Consider the following 16,433-nt stretch of genomic DNA (forward strand, 5'->3'; position numbering starts at 1 on the left):
TCCGGACCCGACCCGTTTACCCGACGGGTCCTTTATTCTACGTTCCGGGTCCGGATCCGGCGGTCCCGGATCCGGATCCGGGTCTACCCGAACAAATTTACCAAATTTTATAATTTCTAATAAAAATGAGAAAAAAATATATTTGTAAACTAATTTCTAACTAATGCAAAGAAAAAATCAAATAAGAAAAGAAATCAAATTAACTTTATTAAAATACATCACCCTAATCAAATTATATTGATAAATATATATTTTTTAAATTATTAATTCATTTATATCCGGATCCGGGTCTAATACGGGTCGGAATACTATATTCCGTATCCGACCCGTTTTTTTGTTTGACAAAACGGATCCGGATCCGGATCCGGGAAACGGAATTAAATCCCTACCCATACCCGCATTAATTTCACGGATCCGATCCGGATCCGGGTCTAGACCCGACCCGTTGACAGGCCTAGTTTCATCACATTGAGAAGATTTTTGAATATGGTCTTTCAAATGTAGGAAAATGTTATTTGGATTCCATATATTGTTATTTGCACTCCCATCATTTGTTATATCATATAGTCTAATAAATAAAAACTATATAATAAAAATGATAGTGGGAGTGCAAATAATAAAAAGGGAGTGTAAATAACATTTTCCAAAAAAATATGGGTAAATATTTTGTATGTGACTATATAGGGAAAACGACGAGTTTCATCCCTCACATTTTACAAAAATATTCTTTTCGTTCTTCATTTTTAAAACAAAATGAATTTGTTCTTGATATTTAAAAATAGAACCTATTACATCCCTCAAGTCAACTTTCAATTTGAATTCAGCCACCTAGCAACCCGGTTGCAAATTTTGGGAGATATAATTGGTAGATCATTTGGTTAATTGAACTTGATATTCACGTGGAATTCAATGAATCAAAAAAGGGGAAAATAAAAAATTATAGCATACAAAAGAAGGATTTATCCAATGTTTTACAGTTTAAATTTAAACAAAAATCACGCAAGCCAAATATCCAATGTTCCAAATGTATTTTGCATATCCGCCAATAAATAGAGAGTAACACCAAAAAAATTTACTAAGGTAAACTGGTAAATTCCATAATTTCCGCCAAATTGATAAAATTACGTCAAAGTTTCACTTTGTTGGCCTCGTGTATTTACATGTAGATGGAGCCCAAGTGATGAGGTGCCACTGTACACGATGCTAGGCAATTTGGTCAATAAAAATTCTTAAAACCAAACCCCCCCCCCCCCTCCAAAAAAAAAAAAAAAACCTCATAAATTTGCATGGGAGCGCCTCTAAACCCCAATTTACTAGTGTTTGGATTGCAGTTTTCTATCTAAAAAATTCTATATTTTCAGTGAACACATTTTTCTATTACTTTTTTATCTCACATACATCAAATCATTACAATATATTTTTCTTTAAAAATTCTAAAATATATCAATCCAAACGCTAACCAATTCCTACACTAGTTCAAAGGGAATTTATCTTACTGGGTAGTAGCCAGTTTTATCTTACCGGCCACTACCCGTTAGATTTCACTAAGTCAAGAAATCTTTGAGGCATGTTAAGTACTGCATGGTAGCCAACTGAAGTAGACAGAGTTGGTTCCTCTAACCCTCTTCAACATTTAATTGAAATTTATGACCCCTGAAATCCAACTCCTGTGCTGTACTAAACCATACTCATTAAAGCAACTAAATGCGCTTGCTACAGAAACTATTGAACAATTGATTCTTTCAACATCCTTTCTCTTACACTCAACTAGCTTTCTTGAACCATATCTTTGATCTCATGGGTTATTCTAGTGGGCAAATCGTTGCTTGCCTAATTCATTCCCAGGACAGATTTGTAAGGTGGCTCTTGCTAGATGATATGTTGCAGAAAGTTGGTTGGTCCGTACAACATTGCTAAAAGATACATGCTAAGAACACACCTGATTATTGAATCCAAGGACTAAAATACAGTCTCAGAAAGAAATCTTCAGCCACCTGATATTAGTTTTACAGTCTACAATCAGGTGTAACTGTGTGCAATCAGAAATATATGAAGTCGGCAACAAGATATTAGTTATACATGCGTAATATTAGGTGTGCTATCAGTATTTGTCCAAATGCATGACAAACAAGTAATCAATATCGATACTTGGTAGAGTAATCTTTGGGTGCAATGACTAGACCACGACCTTTTCTTGCACCACGATACACAGTTTCGACAATGTCAATGAATTCCTGTTTGTCCTTCATTGCCCAGTTGATCTTGTTGTTGTTTCCAGTACCAAGATCAATCATGATGTGCTTGTTCCTAAAGAAGAACATAATTGTGGATGGATCATACAACTCATACATTGTATTAAAATCAGGCACCTCAGTTATATCAACCAAGTATAACACAGCAAAGTTCTTTATTGTCTCAGCAACTGATGCTAACACTTCATCCATCTGCAAACATGTAGGCAAATGGATAATCAGAAGAATAAAGGACTAAAAAAGGGGCCAACTCTAATAAGATCTCACATATAATGAATAGAGCAACTGAAAAGTCCACAAACCACAAAAATGGACTACCCAAAGCATTTCCTAAGACCGAATAAATGCAGGAAGCCTAAGCAGCTAAGACACATCTTACACCATTAGGACACAACCTCCACCTGTGATTTCAAAAAAAAAAAAAAACTAGATTATTTGAATGTTTTTGCTGTAAGTCTTGGAGATCCCATTAATGACAGAAGGTCTGGGACAGGGGAACATAGTGAGGCACACAAAAGTCAGCTGAATTGCTTGCCCAGTACTTAAAGTTAAATTTGCCTTCCTACTGTTTTAGACAATTTGAAAGCAGTTCCAGAAAAAAAAAGGAAAAAGGATAATTAAAAAGATAGAGAAAGCAGCTCCAAATTCCTGATTGTAAGCGCCGCTCAAAAACCAAGCAAGCAAGTCAGACTGATCTCTGACTTTTGCAAACTGCCAGGGACAGAGATCTTTAAAGAGGACAGGGGGCAAGGAGTAGAGACTGTAGATATGAATGACCCAAAGGAGAAGAGTATTAAAATAAATACAAGAAGAAACTAGTAATGATTACATTAACAAAATTAAGCATAATATACCATACTACTGTTGAGTCTGTTGACTGATTTGTTAGGAAGAAGATACTACATGCTACGAGTCAAATAGACTAGAGCTCATAAGTTATCTTAAATATACTAAAAAAGGAATAATTAAAAATTGTATTTAGCACCATAATAATGACACAGCAAGAATTTGATTTAAATAAGAAACTTGAAGAACAATGAAAATCACGACTCAATTATTTATCAATTGAGAATAACATTTTAAAAGTATATTTAATAGTTTAATCAATGCTCACTTATAATTGGTGTAATAGTTTTTCTGCATCTGAATCAACTTATGATGGGTATATTTGACATCATCATTCTATTAATTTTCCTGTGACAATAGTGATTATTATACTATTTTCTGTTAGACAAAAAGCAAATAGTTTTGAAACACTTCATAATCTTTAAAACTTGTGCATAATCCTATACACAATTGATATCAGAGATGGGAAGTGACATCCTTGACCACGACTTTGAACCACGGCATGTATTATTGCACTAACCAGGCGGTGCAGTGTCAGCAAATCTCACTCTAAGCATCAAGTACTAGCAAACTAGATTAGGACTCTTCAGAAATAATCTAACCTGAACTACTCATCAATGGGCAACTAAAATTTGATGGGATTCAACACGAAATATGTATGCACTGCTGTGGCATCATATATATGAAAACTCAAAATATGTATGCACTGCTATGGCATCATATATATGAAAACTAACCAAAACATGAAAAAACCAGGGGCAGCAAAAAAAAACAGAGTTGACACCATAGCACTGCTATAGTCTACCACCGCAGTCAACTCATCATGACTCTCAACATGACACGTAAAATACAGCATACCACACATACAGAGACCAAAGACCATCCTCCCTGCTGCCATGATCAATAGCTCATAACTCTGTTAGCCCGAAAAAGAAAACATCTAAAGTGACTGTTCATTTAAGCTAACTAGTAGTAAACTAAGTCTAATAATTTGAGGGAACCAGTGCAACTTCTATTGAGACTAACATAGCCAGTTTCAGCCAACCTCAGCTTTGACTTCTAATGACATTTGGAAAATACCATAAGAGGGCATTAGTCTAATTGGCCTCATTTTTCACCAGAATCCTTTTTGGCAACCATTTACAACTATTATGTTCCTTCTCTTTGAACTATTTAAAACTTTTAATCAACCAACAATTGCAGTGCAAAAGAAAACATTAAAATCCAAAGCAGAACGGTAAAAGAAATGGAAACAATTCCCTCATCCCAAAGTTTAATCAACTAGAACTAGGACTTTTCACAAGTTAGTAATTCTTTTTCTGCTTAAAGACAAGTCATAGGCCCCTTAATATTCAAAAAACTTTCAGATAAACCACTGTAAACTGGAAAATGCACAGAAAGACAGAATTAATTGAAGGAAATTCAGGAGGATGCCTTACCTGCATACAGGTCTCATCCCAATCATGTCCGAACCTGATGAGAACAAGTCGTTCCTCTTCAGCAAGGATAGCCTGGTCAACAGCCCAGCCGGAATGAAGGTGAGGCAGAAGGTATGACATCTCTTTTCTTCTCTGTGACAAGAAAGGGAATGTAGGAAAACATGCTTAAACCGCAAACAATTCTCTGTGAAGCTACCATATTCTTAACAAAACATCCAAACACTATTGAGGTACGGAGGACAAGAAATCATTGGAATTCATGTAAGAAGAAACAACAGAAGATGATAATCTCCTCAATGAAACAGCAATCTGCATAAATCAAATCTCTATAACAGGTATAATCAATCCTGTAATCTAGACCAAAAAAAATAAAACATTTTTAAAGATTTCCAGCAACATTAATAGACTGTCTATACATATCTTAGTCGTGAAAAGGTAGAAAAGACTTCCGAAATTAAATTACAACAAATTTGAGGGAATCTTTAAATTTTGGTCTCTACTTTATTTCCGAAATCAAGACCCAATTGTTAGTCCGATTGTTACATTGCACCAACAAATTCGAAGCCCTGATTATAGATAAACCCTAAAAGTAGCATCAATCTTAAACTTTTACAAGAGAAGTTACAGAAGCCTACTCAAAACCATGAAACACAAACCTGCTGCGGCGGTGGCGGCGGCGGCCTTAAACCTGGAGCTTCAGCTGGCGGGGCGTTGGAATTGGGATATGGTGGCTGTCACACGTGAAGAGTAAGCGAGTGGTGTATTTTTTGGAATTTGTATAGATTTCCAACAAGTGAGTGGTGGCTGTCACACGTGAAGAGTAAGCGAGTAGTGTATTTCTTTCTTGTTTTTCTTTTGGAAGTTTTAACTTTTAATAGCCCGTGTAAATTGAAGTTTAGGAAATTCTATCGTTCCTTTTAGGTGCGCTATTGATAAGATTAAATTTACCATTAGATATAGAATAAAAGTTATTAACTTTCAAATTATTTCAAGAATTTAAATTACTAAATGATATGATAAGATATAAGTGACTTAGAATCGTGCGTATCATACTCAAAGGGACGGTAGCATTTTTCTAAAGTTTATAGGGGTTTTTATTTTTTTAAAAAAATATACCATAGCTATGAATACTAGTGTTTAAGGCATACTCTAATGTGCGTACAATTAACAAAAAAAATATATTTATCACAGTTATCTCTTTAAAAAGTTTTTTTTATGGATTTTATGGATCAAATTCTATTATAGTGTAGATAATCATACACGAAACAAAAATGATCGGAGTAGAGAAGAATATGTGGAAGTTGGAAGTTAGCTGAGAAAGCTGTAGTTAGTTGATTATTGAATAGATAATTGCCTTCTGATTCAAATATTTATCTGCAATTGAGATAAATTTGCCCTTATAATTAAGGGTATATTATGAATTTTAATGAATGACACCATATGTTTAAATGTTCTCTAATGACTTTCATCATTTTTATGATTCTGAGCATTTTGCACCAATTTGTTTCGCAGTTTAAACTTCAAATAACTGCCTCCAGATGCATTAAGAAAATGGGAAAAGTAATCCTGAGAAAAGTATTGGTACTCAACCATTCGTAACCAGAAGCTTCAAAAATCTGTGACTCATAACTCTTTGCTTTTATTTTGGCAAGATTTCAAGAAGAAAAGAGAACCTTCAATGTGTGATCAGCTGGAGGTGTCTTCTTGACCGCTGCTTGCACATCTGAAAGATTGAATAACTCAGCCTTATTAATTTTTCTGGGATGAAATATTACTCAAAAAAATTGAAAAAGGATTCATTAGAATTACTTCTAACTTCACTATTATTTCTTTCTTCATATTCATGCAATTTCTTCTAATACAGTGACACAAACACACATACACACGTATAATTTATTCCAAGTCAAAATGTATCTGCACCTACCAATTGAATGAGACGGATCCTTTCATTGGTTGGATATATTAATATATAAAATGCGGTCCATGGTCTTAATTAAATGGTAAGAACAGAGTGGGGAATACGAAATATCAATTTGACAAAAAAAAAATGTTTTTTATACATGAAATGATTTGCATTTAATCGAATCGAAGGAGTTGCCTCTTTTAGGGTGTCTTTGGGAGTCGAGGATTTGAATGGAAGAGAAAGGGAAAGAAGTGAAAGCCTGATTTTCTTTTGTTTGGTAGTTTTAAGTAGGAAAGAAAAGAAAGGAAATGGGAGGATGAATAGTGACCAAAATGTTTCCTCCCAAATTGGAAGGAAATGGAGAGAAAGTTTGGAGAAAGGTTGTTAATTTTTCTAAAATGTCTATTTTATCCTTAAAAATGCCTTGAACAAATATTTAATGACTTCCATTTCCACTAATTCTCAAAACTCCCAAACAACATAACAATCTCTTCTCTTCTCTCATAACTTAAGCTTTCTCTTCTTTTCTTTTCTATCCAGAACTCCCAAACTAAGCACCGACTTATTTTGGATTTATGGGTATTTTCACGTGATTGATTTTTGATTTTTGTTTTTTGATGTTTGATATCTTTAGTGAATAGAGGTAGTTGAGGCTTTGAGCTGGATTGTAGATAGTTCTGCAGACAAATGAGTAATCTATGTTTTCAAACTTGAATTCTATAGATTTCGTGGCCATTATGGCATTAACGTCACAGTTAGTCTAATACTGATTAAAAGGGATTTCAAGTATTAATCTCTATGAAAAGTAAAATACTCCTTCTGCCCATAGTGATAGTTTTGTTTTATTTTTTTATCCGTTTCAAATTGTAATCCACTTTTCAATTGAAAAAGATAGTTAATTTATAACTTCTTTAAAATATCCTTATTTAATCCTTTATAACTACAGAGTATGTGCGTACATTAAACTTTAAAGAGCTCAATTAAAAGTCCTTTATAAGGGGTTTGAAAAGTTTTACATTACCATTTGCAGTAATGACTTGTACCATAAGGCTTAAACTGAAATAGAACAGAAAATGCATATCAATGTATCCGAAAAGAAAAGGAAGCATAGCCCCTTCAAGGACATCCGATAAGATTGGAACGGTACAGAGAAGATTAGCATGGTCCCTGCGCAAGGATGACACGCACAAATCGGAAAAGAAAAGGAGGCATAAATTAGTGACAGTCAACGAAAACATGACATTTCGAAATAGAACATTGGGAAGCAATGTCACAGCAATTACAGTTGACTTTAAGAAATTTTCCTTGAAAATTACAGTGGGCCTGTTTGGAACCTGAGTTTTTTAGAAGTTTATCTAAAACTTTACTGTAGTGCACTGTAGAAGTTTTTGAAAAAATTTTGTAAAAGTTTTTTATAAGGTGAAAAACTTTTTTGTAGGAGTTTTTTTGTAAGGGAAAAACTTTTTTTCCTTTTTTTTTTTTTCTCTTTCTCTTTTTTTTTCTTTTTTTTTCTTTCCTTTTTCTTTTCTTTCTTCTTCTTCCCCGTTACCTCTGCCTCCCAGCAGCAATGCAGCCTGCTCCACCCCCTACTCCGCCACCGGCCCCACCTCTAGCACCTCCGGCCACGATGTTCCTGATTTCGCACCCTAACAGCTGCTGCTCCACCGTGTGCCTCTCCATACTGTCCGTCCCCATTCCGTCCTCCAGCACATCGAACAGCGCCGAGTAGTAATGCAGCGCCTCCACGAACCGCCGCAAGAAGCTTCCCCCGTGGCTCAGGTCCTGCTGGTTGCTGGCGCGTCGAGACAGTTCATGGCCACGCACTCGGCGCATTGCAGGAGGAGGCCAAGGAGACAGAGGCCGGAGGACTTGGTGTCGCCAGCTGCTGCTCCACCCAAGGAAGCGGTTGCGGCGGCGGCTTCGAGCTCAGCAACGTCATCGTCCTCGTTGTCTAAGTCGATGGTTCTGTCAGCGGAGGTGGAAGGGTTGTCGGGGCCGAGGGAGGAGTGGCGGCGTTTGAGGAGGAGAGGTCTTCGTGGTGGGCAGAGGAGGAGCGCTTGGACTGCATAGAGGAGGAGGAGTTGGAGGAGGGACGAGCGTTTCTGCTGGGGGGAAGGAGAATGGGAATGGGAACGGAATTAATGGGGTTGGAAGCAGAAGTAGCAGTGGAATTGGAGTGGAGCAAACTCTGGAGCATGATAGATGGATAGATTGAATTGGAAGCGGTAATTGAACTGGAGTCTAGTCCGGAGAGGTGGTGGTGGGTTGGGATGGGAGAGAAAGAAGAAAAAAAAGGGAAGGAAAATTTTTTTTTTTTGTGTGTTTTGTATATTTTGAAGTGGGTAGGTAAAAAATTTAAAGAAGTTTTTTGGGGTTCCTGTAGCAAAAGTTGTTAAAAAACTAGTAGGTAAAAAACTTGCTTAAAAACCTGACTTCCAAACAGGCCCTTAGTATTAAATTTAAATTTAAGTCTATATAAATTTAAGTCTTAATATATCATTTGGGTTTTCCCTTGTTATGAGTTATGCCCCCCACCCCCACCCCAAGAAAAAAAATTTTATGTATAAGTTCTAATGGTTTGGAGAACTAACAATATGTAAATATCCTTTCTATTGCTTTTTATTGCTGTTGAGAATATTACATCATTTAATGGGTAGTTAAAGACAAATATTATGCAAAACTTGATTCCATACTTCATTGTCTTTAAGTACAATTAATTAATTGAACTTTTAAAATGGATAAAAGAACTATTCATTAACAGAAATAATATTCTCAATATCAATAAGAAGTTCTTTTTTTTTTCTTTGATTTCGGAATTATAACAAGCATTCAATGTGAAAGACGTTAACATAAATTGAGACTTAATTTACTGTATGAAAAGAATACTTATGGGTCTTTGCGTGTTTTCACAAATGTTTGAGAAAGTCAACGGTAATTGCCGCAACTTTGCTTCTTAAGTGTCTTGCTTTCTTTGACTTTTGTTAATGCGTTTTTCCATTGCTATTCTTGTTTAGTTTGTAAAATTCATAAATAAAATCATATACTATGGTACCATTTAGTTCAATACAATCTTATGCAATTGCTAATCTCATACTTCTACCTCGGTATAATACGGATTTTCCAGCGTTGAACAAATTGTAAAGTTAATACCTTAATTGCCAAAAAAGGCTGTAGTATTTAAGTTTAAAAACATAGATTATTCATTAATATCAGTGTCATAAGGGTATTATCAAAGCCTCAAACTACCTCTGTTTCAATAAGATATGTTGATGCAAAATGATTTTTTTTGTCAGTTTTTTTTTTTTGGAACAATAATAAAGTATTCTCGTACTAAATGATTTTATACCAATGCCATTGTTATTACTGCTTCGAATGGAATTCATGAATTTGTTGCTCAGTCCTAAGACAATAAGATTAACTACTACGACTACTAAAATAGAAGGAAATTGGTCACTCAAACTCCAACCTTCCATACCCAAATAAATGAAAGTGGCTTTAACCAAACAAATGATTAAGCTTTCTTTGAATTTTTTGGATGAAACAGGATTGGAGGTTAAAGGTTGTAGTAGTGATAGCGGCTTTACTGTTGTGGCGATCATGATGATCAAAAATCAAATATTTTGTAGTTGAGAATAGGAAAAGGGAAAAAGAAAGGTTTGTCATCGGGTCTCGAGGATTTAGTTGCCGTAATGATTCTTAATATAAAGAAGGGCAAAGTTGTGTCGTGAAGTGAAATTTGCTCTAGCAGTATCATCTGCCTTATTTACTTGTTCTTATTGTGGTCAAGGAGTCCCTAGTTTAATTTACTAGCTAAGGTTAAAATTTCAGAATTTAAAAATCACGGGTTCCATTTCCACTTTTCATTCTCGATTTTTGCACTTCTTAAATCTGCATGGATCTTCTGTTCCAAATCTTGTCTCACTTCCTATCTCATTCCTTCTTATCATGCCAAGTGCCCCTTAATAAGCAAAATAACCAAGTAGCCAATCGAATAACCAAGTCGAGAAACAAAATCTGTATAACTAGAACCCATTAACATGAAAACCCTCTTCCCCTGCTCTTAAAAGATAAAAAGAAAAGAGTATACGAGTCTCAACGCTCATCACTCTAAACTTTAGATAGTAGAGATTGCCCAAGGCATATTATTATATAGTTGGGCATCGATATTTTAATTTAAAACTTTATAGAAAGTCACATATATCTCATAGAGAGGGAATATAAAATATATCTAACCACCATAGTCCAAATACTTATTTAAATCCAATTTCGTGTGGGTTCCTCCAATCAAAACTCGCATAGAGCATCCTTATCCCCAGAGATACCAGTTTGTTTTTATATTATCTATAAATGCCTTCTAATCTATGTTTAACCATCAATGTCAAACCGTAGAGTAGGTGGATACTCACAATCATATACATAAATTAGACTAGGGACCTTAGTTGGTGAACAAGAAAATGGGGCTTTTCCATCACAAAATCCACCATAAATACATAGCCAACAATATTGCAAAGATATATCATATATGGTTCGTGTATACGATTCGTTGAAGACATCAAACATCAAAAAAAAAATAAAAAGAAATCAATCATGTGAAAGTAACCAATAAATACTGTGATTCTCGCCTATGAAAGAGACAAGTCCCACCAACCAAAGGATCCGTATCATTCGATTGGTAGGTGCAGGTACATTTCAACTTGGAATAAACTAGTCATATATATATATATATGAGTTGAATTTGGGATCTTACTTAGAAATTGCTGGCATGGACTTCAACACGCCATCCCTGAGTGCATTTTAAGAAGAGGAGAGGTCTATCCATTCACAGAGAAAAGAAGAAGAGTTTATCTGATTATACATCTTCGCCAAGAATGGAAAACTTTCAAAAGCAACTGAGCATTACAATGGGGGAGGAGAAGTCGTGCAATAGTATAGGATCAGCGGTTCACGAGTCTGGTACGTGGTTGGTTTTTGTGCTTTTCTTTGTAAAGTTTTTGCATAATTTTTGGTCTGTTTCATAAACTATGTTCAATATTCTCTTTGCTCTTTCACATGTTTAATTCAACTTTTTGAAGTTACTGAAGTTGCAGCACATCTTCTGATGCTAAAAACCCTTATATGTATAAGACACCCTAGCACATCTTATGATCTTTACTCTTTCTTAAAAATGACCATGTATATCAGTTTTAGAAGATGCTTAAAAGTAAAAATACAAAAGCCTCATCAAGTTGCATGCTCGTATGAGTTCAAACTAGATTGGATAACTGAACTGAATCTTAATAATTACCCTTCCTTGATCTGAGCTCGTCAAGTTTTGAATCCCAATTTGAGTTCTTGGCACAAATTGAGCTTGAACTATTCTTTAAGGTCTCAGATTATTAAAAGTGTACTCTTACAGTTGAAATGAAAATGTGAAGTTGCATTCTTGGGCTTCTTATCTTGTGTAGAGTGGATAGTGCACAACCAGGCAGGTTCTCCATTTGATAAACATATTAGGGGGAAATTTACATGAAACCACCAACACAGAAAATAACAAAAAAAAAAAGACTTTGACTTTGAATTGGTTGCCTAGGCCACCAGGCTCATAGAGATGGGATTTGAAACTCCCTCCCCTCTTCCTCTCTCTCTGTCTCTAGTATAACCCTTGTACCAAAAGAATAGAATAACAAAAGAAAAAAAAAAAAAAGACTTTGACTTGATATCCATATTTTCGCCAAAAAAAAAAAGCAATATTCTGCTATATGTAACAGGATAGCTGTATGATTTTCTGATAATAAATTATGATCGAGTATATGCCCAAACTTAATATGGAAATAATCCACTACATTCATGCCACAAGAGGAATTGTATTCCAATTCCACTCTTTAAAACAAGTCTCATATTTTGGCTTCTTGTGATTTCTGGTATGATCTAAGAGACTAATCGAAGAAGGAAATACAGAGTCATGTTGATAGCCTACTACTTCAATGTCATAAGAACTTATTCTGTCTATGCATGTGCTTCCCCTGGTTTTTGTCTTCGATTTGTGGGCAACCTCATGGTTCGATCAGTACTAAATGCAGGAACAAAAACCTTTTATGTTCATTAGCCTGTATCGAGTGGTATTTTTATAGAACTTGAACAGTAGATATGCATATTATTAAAAGAGTAAATTTTATATGTACTGGTAATATATATATTATTACCATTGGATTCATGACGTATGTGTAGAAATTGAATTTAAAATTCGAATTTCACATAGTTTTTATTTATTTAACACTGACAGTATATACATTGTCAATATAGAAAAGATTAATCCTTATTAAAATATTTAATATAGTATTTTAAGAGTGTTTTTAATGTGTTTTTGGTGATAATTTTAAACAGGACAGTGAAATTCTTCCCCACTCCTTTGCCATCCTCCGCTGCAATCTCTCCCTCCCTCCCCTCCTTCCCCTCACCCGCCACCTCTTTCCCCTTCCCCCTTCACTGCATCTGATCTTCTTCCCCCCTCCTTAACCCGCCACCCTCTCCCTCTCTGTCCCCTTATTTTACTTCTCCAGCTTCCCCTTGTTCTCTCCAAGCCCACCCGTGTCCCCTAATTTGGACCAAGATTGCTTGAATTTAAGACGAAAATAAAGTGAAGTAAGAAGTAATTCCAGTAAAGCTTCTTGAATCTGCACCATTTTTTCCTTTCCACAAAAATTAACAAGGTTAAGTTGTACAATTTTTTAGATGTTGTGCAAGCAGTGGTAAGAAAGACACCACCAGCGGACTACACATTGAAGATTGACTCGTTCGCTTTTCTTCTTGAAATGCTCGAGAATACAAAAGCAAAGAGTTATAGTTCAAGGATTTTTGAAGCTTCTGGTTATGACTGGTAGAGTCGATTAACTAATCCTTTTCTCAAAATTACTATTCCCATTTCATTTATACATCACATAATTGTTTGAACTGCAATCAGACGACATACTAATTTATAATTTCTTAATTTATTTTCCGAATTTCATGAAGGCAATCATCTCTATGTATATGTATATGGACTATTCATTTCATGTATGCTAAAAATTAATTCCATTCTGTTCAAGGAAATTACATCTTTACCCACGCGGTGATGAAAAGAGAAATGGAGAGGGATACATATCTTTTTACGTTAGTATCCAAGGCAATGCTACCCTTCCTCTTGGCTGGCAGATCAATGCAAACATCAAGTTCTTTGTGTATGATCAGATTCGAGACGAGTACTTAGTATTCCAAGGTATTTTTCTTAAATTTCCTAAATTATAAGGTTCTTTTACTTCCATTATTAACTTTTTTTTTTTTTTGGTTGTGTAACATTTTGTCAACAATGTTTTTACGTGTAGATGCTAACGAAGAAGCAATACGATTCCATGAAATGAAGAAAGAATGGGGCACTGCCCAATTGCTGGATCTCAAAATTTTTCATGATCCCACAAACGGTTTCCTTCTTCATGACAAATGTGCATTTGGGGTGGAGATTTTGGCCAAAAGATACTCCGGCAGAGGAGAGTGCTTGTCTCTGCCTGTGAACATATTCAGTACTTACACTTGGAAAGTGGTCAAATACTCAAAGACTGGAAATGTTATATACTCTGATGTTTTTGTTATGGGAAATTTAAAATGGTATGTGCATGCTCAATTTTATTTCTTTTTATTATACTGTTTAATAATCTGTTCATTTGTCACATATTCACAATTTCAAAATCAGCTTTTTTTTTTTTTCAATTCTGATGGTTTCAATAATTTCTTCTTCTTTTTTTTGTGTTTCCTTTTTCTTTTCATCAAATTTCAGGAAGATAATGCTTTATCCGAATGGAGGCCAGAATCAAGAAGGGAAAAACATTTCCCTCTTTCTAGCGTCAGTTATTGAAGATACTAATTTCAGAATATATGCAGAATACAAATTGTGCATAAAGAACCAGAAAAATGACAAAGATTTGGAGCGTACAAGTAAACTTATTTATGGTTTTTATTAAATTGATATATGAATTTTATCGAGTCTAGATATTAAATTTCTATAAACTTGTGTTTCATTTGGACATTTATTTTTATTTTTATTTATTTAATTTTTGTTTTTGCAGCTAATCATTTGTTCACTCATACAAAAAAGGATTGGGGTTGGTCTAAGTTTCACCCCTTGATTGACATTAAAGATCCTTTCAAGGGCTTCGTATTGAAAGATACTCTAATTGTCCAAGTTGAAATCACCCGTATCTCAACTGCGAAAGATTTCTCCTCAAAATGAAAGGGCTGATCAAACCACGTCTCCGGCATAGTTATATGTTCTTTCTTAATGGTTTGTCATTATGCACTCAATCACAAGTCAATGCTGATATGTTCTTCTCAACATGGAATATGTACATTGTTGTTCCAACTTTGTTGTTTTACTCCATGGTAGTATTTTCCAGAAATGTTTACTTGCTTCTGTTTTTTCTTTTTTTTTTTTTACTCGTTTCTGTTTTGATTATCAAATCTTTGTAATTTCCATATTTCAATTTTTTCCAAAGAATGGGTGCCGAGAATAATGTAAAGAGATAAGTATTTTTTTCCCCTTTGATTTTGGAGCCATAATAACTACTCTTGTTGAAAGATGTTACCTAGACAAATTAATTTATGGGTTATTATCACCTTTTCCCCTCAATGTTTGGTGCTACTATCAAATTCCCTATTAACGTTACTTTTTAGTCACTTTTTCCGGAAGACTAACAGTCAAAGTTAGCCGAGTTTGTTAATTCAAGTGAAAAAACATGTTTAGTGCTTAAAATTATGATCACTTTAGCCCATAAATTATAGCTTTATTATCAATTTATTGCTATAGTTATTTTTAAAAAAATTTATCTCACCACTAAACCAACTTAGCAAGTCAAAAAACCTTAAAAGAGAGTACCATCCTCTTTGAATAATAAAAATAATAAAAAATTTAAAATGACTCTTCTCTTTTGTGGTATCAAGGAAAAAGTCAGAACATTAGTCTCTTTCTTCTTGGCAACCCTATTAATATTTTTTTTAAAAAATGTAGGGAAGGAGAGAGAGGGAGGGAGAGAGAGAGAAAGCTCAATTATTTTTTTAAAAAATACAAATAAGAAAGAATTCAATATTTTTACCATTTTAAAATTACTTTACTTTTCTTTTTACCACCCAATTTCAATCTTAATTTAGACGATATTAAAGTAATATGATACTATTATATTCTTTCTTGTTTTCTTTCTTGCAAAATCTAATTTTTTGCCACCTTCTTTTCTATCTCTTTTTCTTTTCCTATTATTAATAAGTGTGAAAAAAGAAACTTGAGAAAATCCTTTTATTTTTATGTTTTTTGAACTCTTAGAGTGAAAAAAGGAAGAATAATCGTTTCAACTTTTTTATTTTTAATTATATATAAAAAAGGATAAATATATTAAAATTTTTTTTGAACATACTAGTTAGGTTAACAATGGGCTAAAATGCCTAGAAAATAATGTTAGAGAGTAAAGTAATTGTATTACTATAATTTAAAGGGACAAAGTGATAATAACAATATGGTAATGTTATAAAATAAACAGGTATTTTTGTCCAAAATTTGTTAACATGCTGCGTTGAATTACCTACGGGAGTGAAGTGATTTAAAGATAACCTTAGGAAATAAATTGATAATAGTGATATAATTTATGGGGATAAAGTGATAACAACCCTTAATTTATTTAAGACATTAACACAAGTCTCAATTAATTATATAAGCCCATTTGGATTACTATTTTAAAAATTTTTGTAGAAAATATATTTTAACGAATTGATGTATATGAAAAAAATAATAATTAAAAAATATATTCACCAAAAATGCGGAAAACTACAATCCAAACAAAGCAGGTCAACGCTAATTGCCGTAACTTATTATAGGTCTTCGTGTACTTCAAAATTTCCACAAGCCGACGCTAATTTTTCTGCGGAAAATCTACAATCCAAAAAAAGCAAGTCAACGCTAATTGCCGCAACCTTTTATGGATCTTCGTGTACTTT

General features: G+C 34.2%; 2 protein-coding genes and 1 non-coding gene across 3 annotated transcripts; 2 read left to right on the forward strand and 1 right to left on the reverse strand.

Annotated features, from left to right (window-relative positions):
* Positions 1 to 1,925: 1,925 nt before the first annotated feature.
* LOC113705220 (thioredoxin-like protein YLS8) lies at positions 1,926 to 5,352 on the reverse strand. The gene is made up of 3 exons (XM_027227005.2): positions 5,194 to 5,352; positions 4,538 to 4,669; positions 1,926 to 2,444 (listed from the first exon to the last, which is right to left on the reverse strand). The coding sequence occupies exons 2-3, from the start codon at positions 4,655 to 4,657 to the stop codon at positions 2,136 to 2,138; spliced, it is 429 nt and encodes a 142-aa protein (XP_027082806.1). The 5' UTR covers positions 4,658 to 4,669; positions 5,194 to 5,352; the 3' UTR covers positions 1,926 to 2,135.
* Positions 5,353 to 7,550: 2,198 nt separating this feature from the next.
* LOC113707546 (U6 spliceosomal RNA) lies at positions 7,551 to 7,652 on the forward strand. Its single transcript, XR_003452269.1, has one exon. It is a non-coding gene; the product is annotated as a U6 spliceosomal RNA (small nuclear RNA).
* Positions 7,653 to 11,207: 3,555 nt separating this feature from the next.
* Positions 11,208 to 14,994, forward strand: LOC113706611 (uncharacterized). Its single transcript, XM_027228540.2, has 6 exons — positions 11,208 to 11,393; positions 13,152 to 13,296; positions 13,505 to 13,674; positions 13,781 to 14,060; positions 14,230 to 14,387; positions 14,519 to 14,994. The coding sequence occupies exons 1-6, from the start codon at positions 11,309 to 11,311 to the stop codon at positions 14,680 to 14,682; spliced, it is 1,002 nt and encodes a 333-aa protein (XP_027084341.1). The 5' UTR covers positions 11,208 to 11,308; the 3' UTR covers positions 14,683 to 14,994.
* Positions 14,995 to 16,433: the final 1,439 nt, after the last annotated feature.

This window comes from Coffea arabica, chromosome 8c, assembly GCF_036785885.1.
Source record: "Coffea arabica cultivar ET-39 chromosome 8c, Coffea Arabica ET-39 HiFi, whole genome shotgun sequence".
In the NCBI taxonomy this organism is placed as follows: Eukaryota; Viridiplantae; Streptophyta; class Magnoliopsida; order Gentianales; family Rubiaceae; genus Coffea; species Coffea arabica.